The sequence below is a fragment of the Ruditapes philippinarum genome, unplaced genomic scaffold, assembly GCF_026571515.1.
Source record: "Ruditapes philippinarum isolate M1 unplaced genomic scaffold, ASM2657151v2 ctg651_1_1_1_1, whole genome shotgun sequence".
Classification (NCBI taxonomy): Eukaryota; Metazoa; Mollusca; class Bivalvia; order Venerida; family Veneridae; genus Ruditapes; species Ruditapes philippinarum.
In genome coordinates this window covers 274,776-282,312 of record NW_026864800.1, presented here as the reverse complement: position 1 = coordinate 282,312, position 7,537 = coordinate 274,776, and the positions used below count along the sequence as shown (strand labels likewise).

At 35.5% G+C, this 7,537-nt stretch overlaps 1 protein-coding gene across 1 annotated transcript; it reads left to right on the top strand.

Annotated features, from left to right (window-relative positions):
• The first annotated feature begins 123 nt into the window (after positions 1–123).
• Positions 124–6,637, top strand: LOC132726853 (small ribosomal subunit protein mS25-like). Its single transcript, XM_060712244.1, has 4 exons — positions 124–355; positions 2,611–2,717; positions 3,806–3,893; positions 6,177–6,637. The coding sequence occupies exons 1-4, from the start codon at positions 219–221 to the stop codon at positions 6,355–6,357; spliced, it is 513 nt and encodes a 170-aa protein (XP_060568227.1). The 5' UTR covers positions 124–218; the 3' UTR covers positions 6,358–6,637.
• Positions 6,638–7,537: the final 900 nt, after the last annotated feature.

Sequence of the window (7,537 nt, the reverse complement as noted above, 5' to 3'; positions counted from 1 at the left end):
TACTTGTCTTTGTTGATTGAAAGCGTATAACTTGTCGTAAAACTTAACCGGTCGATCTCTCAGGCGCTTTAAAAAAAATTCTACGTTGGAATTCAAGCGTTTCACCGTGAAGGTCAATCAGCGACTACTTTTTGGCTATCAAAAAACACATTTTACAAAAAACAACAACATTTACTCGCTTGTTTATGTAGTTATTCACTTTATTTTCACAATAAACTATGCCTTTTATGAAAGGAGCTGCGCCTGTCAGGCGGACAAAGGCTTATTTAGATGCTGGCAAACTAATTTTTCACGAGCAGATTAAAGTATTGACAGTAAATTATAATCTTGATCAAAAATCAAGTTCAGGAGCTTAGTAAGTACTTCACTACTTGCAACAAGAGTATGAAATTCATCAGTGCATGGTTGTTTAAGTTTGTTAATACGGGGAAGTCAAAGACCGGGCCCGCGAAGCGGGTCCGGGCTTTGGCTTGCCCGGCTATAGACTACACGTGTATATTTAAAAGAAAATGAAATAAAAAACAATTAAAAAATATATAGAATTCTATACCTATCAATGAAATTTTCAGTGTCAGTTCTAGTCGGGCGCCGCCATTTACAATGTAATGCAATGATAATAGGCGGGGTATTCCGATAACGGAACAAATCTCAACTTTTCGGATAAATGATAATGGTCGAGTGTTCCGAGTGAAAACGGAAGCGGTGCATATAATACCGAATGACACCTTTAAAACGGAAAGAATGAAAGGAATTTTTAACGACTTCCCCGTTCATAGGCTTTGCCTAATTTCATATTACTCGGCTTGGGAATAACCATATGTCCAAGATTATAGCGTCCTTGCCAGTCCACTGTTGTAGTCACATCAGGGACGTCTTTTCTGTTTTCATGCAGAATCTTCATGGAACCTGTTCTTCGCTTGTTGGTGGTTGAAGAAGACGACAATACTACTAAGGCATCAGCTTTCCAACGGCATCTCTAACAAAAACGACCATTGTTAGCGCCATCCTCCAGAGTAAGTCATGACAGGTAAATCAATCATCTCTGGTACTTGAGATGACTTGACCTTGACCTGCCATGTGCCTTCTCCCCGAAGTGCATGCCTCTGGAGGGATTTGGAGAAGTACCAGTGCATGGTGTAGTGATTATACGCGGAAAGTCTGAGCGGGGCCGGAGGCCCCGTGAGGGCTGTAGCGCTCTTAGATTACATGTATGATGCGTATCAATTCAAATGAAATCAAATTAAAAGTAAATAAAAATTTCAAAAAAAATATATGTCCTTTACCTAATGAAAATCCTTAGTTAACTGGACGCCGCCATTTTGAAATCCTTTTGAGCTAAATATAGATAACAGAGCGCTTTAAAAGAGCGTCTACTTAATTCAAACTATTGCTAGCAGACGCTTCCTAAATAACATTTCCGGTGAAAGAATGATGTACAAAATCAGTAAATAAACAGGCATTTCATTGATAAGAACTAGAGTAACGGTTATAAATATAAAAAGTTACTTTAACATATCCTTTTTGATGAATTAGCACATTAAAAAATAATGTTAAAACAACAACTGTGATTAGAGATTAACAAAAATAGCGGGCGGGATTTTCCAAACGCCGACGCATGCGCAGTAGTCCCCTTTACGTTCGGAGATTTTTCGAAATATTCTGAGTACTCCGATGATAGGTTGAACACCACCAATTTATTTGTTTTGTTTACGGTATTTAAGTTATTATACTGTACTCATGAAGTGCAAGAAAGATCTGGTTTACATGCACACTAAACATGTTATGCTAAATCATAATTCCTAAGAGCTTTCCGCGCCAAAGGTAGCACCAAATCATATTAGGTGTAGGCCATGTCTAACAGGCTGTTGCGATATGGTTAAGAGGTCTCTGGTTAAAACCAAAAATTTGTAACCGGTCATGATAAAAAAAATCCCAGTATTTTGAATCTTTTACCATTATGTGATACCAGGTAATGGTCAGTCACTAGGTATAGTTGTTGGCATTTTCCAGTTCTATGATTTTTGTCAGAGGCATGGGTCTTTAGTTATTTTTGTTTCATAAAGTTTTGTCTGGACTACTTCTCTTATACTACTAATTCTTTGAGTGAAACTTTACAGGATTGATGGATACCTCAAGTACCTGTGCATTATTAGTTGTTTTTTTCAGTTGAATGATTTTTTGCTGAGTTATGGCCCTTAAATAAAAAAGCATTTTGCCCTGCTAATTGATTTTTATGTCTCTTGCTACTCTGTAGTTGCAGCATGCTGCCACAAAGTAGCCATGAACAAACTTGTCAATTATCCCTCGATACAAGTTCTCTGCTTATTTGACTATTATCAGGCGACATATGATCACTCATCACTCCTGTAATTAAACTGCAATTTGTAAATAGATGTACCTTAGTCAATTCAAATATAGATAATTATACAGTCATTAAATATATATTTTTGAGAAAATTTCTATTTTTAAGTTTAAAAGAATGTGATTTATTTCTATTACCAGAAAGTAACTTTGGTCATATTATGGTACGGTGATTGTCGGTCTAAACTATTTTCTTCTGCCCAAGTGACTTTCAAAGTTATGAAGATATTCTCTATGTTTGTATTTCAGTGAGTTTATTTTCTGGCATTTTCCACAGATCAAGTATAAAAATGTGACACTTCAGATGTTGAAGTTTAAGAATATGACACCAACACCGTGTATACAGATATTCTGTGGTAAGTGCATGCCACAATTTACAATTTTTTAGTGATGTAAAAACACCATTTATCTAAACTAAAAAGAATTTACTTTCTAATTGCTTCTGTTGGTAGGGACTTTGATGAATACTTGCACTGTCATGTGGAAAGTATCCAGACTGCTTTTGAAAGGTCTGTGGTTCTACTAGAGCCAGCTTGTGCATGAACTAATGGAAGATGGGTATTTGATGGTTTCCTCAACAAGTAAATCAGGGACCACTGCAATATATCAGACTAGCTTATGACTATACAACCAGTTTCGAGCTGTGCAGTGTTACTACACTTAATAGCTTTTGTATTTTTCTTTCAAGCTTTTATTTTCAGGTGAGCAGCCTTGTGGTCTGAAATATGTTGTTCATTGTCACGTTCTACTTTAAAAATCATCTTCATGTGACCACAAAGTAAAAAAGGAACTATTTGTAAATGACATCTCCTTTAACCACAAGGCTGATTTTGATGAAACTTGACAGAATATCAGAATCTTACACTGGCTGCTGGTACAGACAGGAATATCTAGCTCAAGGGTAGCTCTTTATCGGGGTAACGAGGCTCTGCTGATGAAACTTAACAGAATGATTAAAAAAAGTAGAAATATATCTCCTGCTTAGCTACTGGGCAGATTCTGATGAAATTCAGGAAGTCCTTTACAAATATAGCTAAAATCATTCCTTGCCACAGAACAAGATGGCCATTCAAGCTGAAATAATCATTAAATGACATAAACTCTGCAACAGGTGTGCAGATTTTCATAAAACAATATGGTGCTAAGAGCTAAAGTAAACTTTGAACACCTTTAACTTTGATATTTTTGAGATGATATCTATTGGTCACATTTACAACACATTCTTCAATGTTTTCTTTCTCTGGTCACTGCTACATGTATGTAAAACTGTTTCAAATATTCAGAGCAGGATACACAAGTACATGATGTATTTCTATATATATGTAATAGATCCAGTTCAGAAATGATTGTGGGAAAATTTGTACACATTCAAGAAAAGCATCTATTATCTTATTTAATATTTAATTGTGATATACTTATGTAATGTCTTGTTATTTTTCTTCAGATAATGGTAAAAAACATGTAGTAGATATCTATGGTAGAAGTAGACAGGAAATTCACGATCATTTATTAGATGCTTTCTGTAGACCATAGTAAGTATATTGTGGTTAATTTATTTATGTTTGCAGAACCGCTATGGGTTCAAATCTTGCTGTGGACTTTGAATTTTTTCATGTGAGGAAACTATCAGGCTAGCTTAAAAAATGTTGGTGGTTCTACCAGGCATTTGCCATAAGACCATCACAGTGTTGCCGTTATACTTTAGGGTTTTAGCCTAATTATTGAAGGAATAGGGAAGCTATTGTACTGCCCCTGACAGGTGTTGGTGTCACCATCACTCATTGGTTAAGTTTTTGCATGTAAGTTGGTATCTCTAAAACTAATATAGGGAATGGGTTGAAACTTCATTCACTTATTTGAAAGCATAATAGGAGGTCACTGTTCATGGCCCATAACTCTGACATAGATTTTGACATAATTATTGCCATTTTTGAACTTAGAAACTTTTACATTTTTTACTATCACAAGCACTGAGAATAGGTGAGCACACTTTCCTACTGACGGCTCTTGTTATCTCTCTTATTCCTGAGGATGTATGTTCTAGCCTTAACATGATGATAAATGGCTGAGCGCTCATTGACTTGTAAGGAAAAAACTGAAATCTTCGCTAAATCTTCAGTAACTAAGAGGCTTAAAGCTACAATATTTGGTATTTAACAAGGATCCGAGGTACGGTAATAAAGAAATTCTCAAACTCAGATCTCAGGTATTTGATTGGTGAGAAACTGCCATAGACTGTACACTGACCAATAAAAATCCTGAGATTTAAGACAGAACTCTGGAAATGGCATGTACAAATGTATAAAACTAAAAAGTCATGGATATTACAGAATTTTTATGCCACCGCAGCATCTGCGATGCGGTGGCATATAGCGATTCACCTGTGTGTGTGTTTGTTTGTGTGTGTGTGTGTTATATAGATTATATAGTGAACTTAAAAAATCTTCTTGTGAAAAACCACTAGTCCAATTTCAACCAAACTTGGCAGGATTGATCCTTGGGTGAAGGGCTTCCAAAGTTGTTGAAAGAATTTCATTCCATGCAGAAATCTGGTTGCCATGGCAACCAAAAGGAATTATAAGAATAAATTTAAAAAATCTTCTTGTAAAGAACCAAAAGGCCTAGAGCTTAGATATTTTGCATAAGGCATTGTCTGGTAGACCTCTACCAAGATTGTTCAAATTATAGCCCTGGGGTCAAAATTGGCCCCGCCCCGGGGGTCATTGATTTTCACTATATGTACATATAGCAAAACCTTAAAATACCTTCTTGTAAAGACCCAAAAGGCCTAGAGCTTAGATATTTTGCATAAGGCATTGTCTGGTAGACCCTAACCATGATTGTTCAAATTATAGCCCTGGGGTCAAAATCGGCCCCGCCCCGGGGGTCATTGATTTTCACTATATGTACATATAGTAAAAACTTAAAATACCTTCTTGTAAAGACCCAAAAGGCCTAGAGCTTAGATATTTTGCATAAGGCATTGTCTGGTAGACCTCTACCAAGATTATTCAAATTATAGCCCTGGGATCAGAATCCGCCCCGCCCCGGGGTCATTGGTTTTCCTTATATGTATATAGTAAAAACTTAAACATGACTTGTAGTAAAAACTTTAAGAAAATTTCTTCTAGTAATTGACAAATGCTAGAGGTTAGATATTTTGCATGAAACATTATGAAATGAACTTCTAGCAAGATTGTTTAAATTATAGCCATGGGGTCAAAATTGCCTTTGCCCCGGGGGTCATTGATTTTCAATATAAACATATAGTAAAAAAATCAAAAAATCTTATTGTCTGAAGGTACAAGGATTAATGCGGTGGCATAGCATTTTTCTCAAATGCAATCTTGTTTTTATATTGTTACAAATATGAAAGCATGTACATGTACTTATTATGCTGAACAAGATGATTGCTAGAGGTAGATGGTTCTTAACCAAAACAGCTAAAAATAATTGTGGTGTCCTGTTATCAGGGGTTGCTGGTTAGATCCTTGGGCAAAGTGAAACTTCTCTGTGACAACAGATCACAGACATTGAATTTTATGGTCATTTGTACCTCACTGCTTATTCAAATAGGGATGTATGTTTAAACTTTAATTCTTAACTTTTTGAACAAATGCTAAGCACCCAGTATCATTTGATAAAGATAAATGTTCAAGATAAAAAAATAGATATTTTAGCTACTTATTCACCCAGCGACTTGCACAGCCTGCCACCCATAGGGCCATTGTTGGAGCAGCCACAGGTATCATCTTGTAGTAAGTAAACAGAACTGTTTACAATGATTTTTATTTTCTTTATGTTTTGTGTTTTAGCAAACCAGAGAAAACAGTGGCAAGTTTAGGAAGTTTTGGATACCATAGTAACCATTGGTGTGTATGTGAGATACCCGGACAAGTACCATGTCCGGCTTTCCAGACATTGCCGGATGACATGAGAGGAAAGTACAAAGTCAAAAAATATCAGGAGGAAAAAGAAGCCCAGGAAAATTCATAGCATTGATAAGAAACATTTTTATAATTCATTGCTAATGACATTTTAAGTCAGACATTAACAAAATTTGTGTTGACAAGTGTTTGATGATTTTCTTGGAATCAATATCATGGGAGATGGAAGGAAAGAGTTCATTTGTGGTTTGACTTTTATGTACAAGTGTTGGTAAACATTGGTTCGAAGAATAGAAATGTAGTGGTTGTTACACCGTCTGTAACTGTGAAGAGTATATAGCTTAAGTTGTTGAAATATTTTTAGAAAAATCATAAAAAATACAATCCTATTGATTTCTTATTCTTACAATCATACTTGTAGAGGGTTTAAGCAGATGGTGCCTCTGTTATGTAATTTACCTAAATTATATACAAAAAGAGAACCAAAAGTTCCCTAACTCTAACTTTTCAAGCTGCATGCCTCTAGATCATGTAGATGAGCCAAACTATTTCAAGAAAACCAACTTTGAGAAAAATATACTAAGATTTTAAGAAAGTAAAAAGATTCATGATTCAATTATTAATAATTAACATGCTATGTGTGATTAATAACTGATTTTGCAGTATTTACATTTGTATCATCACCTTTCTACAGTGTTTTAACACAATAAGGGTTTTTTGGCATGATATGTATTTTGATAATTTTGGTAATTTACTTTGACTGTGCCATTTGCAATGTGTAAATTAGTTTCTTGTTCGCTTCACAATATTTTACTTTCAAATGCATTTTCAAAATTTTCATAAAATTAGCTTGAATCTGGAGGCAGGAATCGAAAGTGACTTGCCTTTGCCACCAGTAAAAAGCCAGGCCAACCTGCACATCCATGAAGTCTGACTAGGCTCTATATTGTTTGCTGCTCAATATTTGTATCCTGATACTGAAATCCCTTTAAACTTTAATGGACTGTTCCATTTTCAAAGCTACACAGGTTTATAGGGTTAAGAGTATTCATGAAGAAAAAGAAATTTGAATGAAACAAAAAAGGAACTTCTGCAAAAGGTAATTTGGAAATATACTTGGAAATAAATTTGTGATATTCTTAGCCAGATTTGATGTCTTCGGGTTCTTTTATACGATCAAGCCATCCAGATAGCTTATGTGACATCAGTGCTTCTACTAAGGTGCCCGTTTATGCCAGAAATAATGCACGGAAGGGCACCAGAGGTCTTCCTCCACAAGTCAAGCTAGA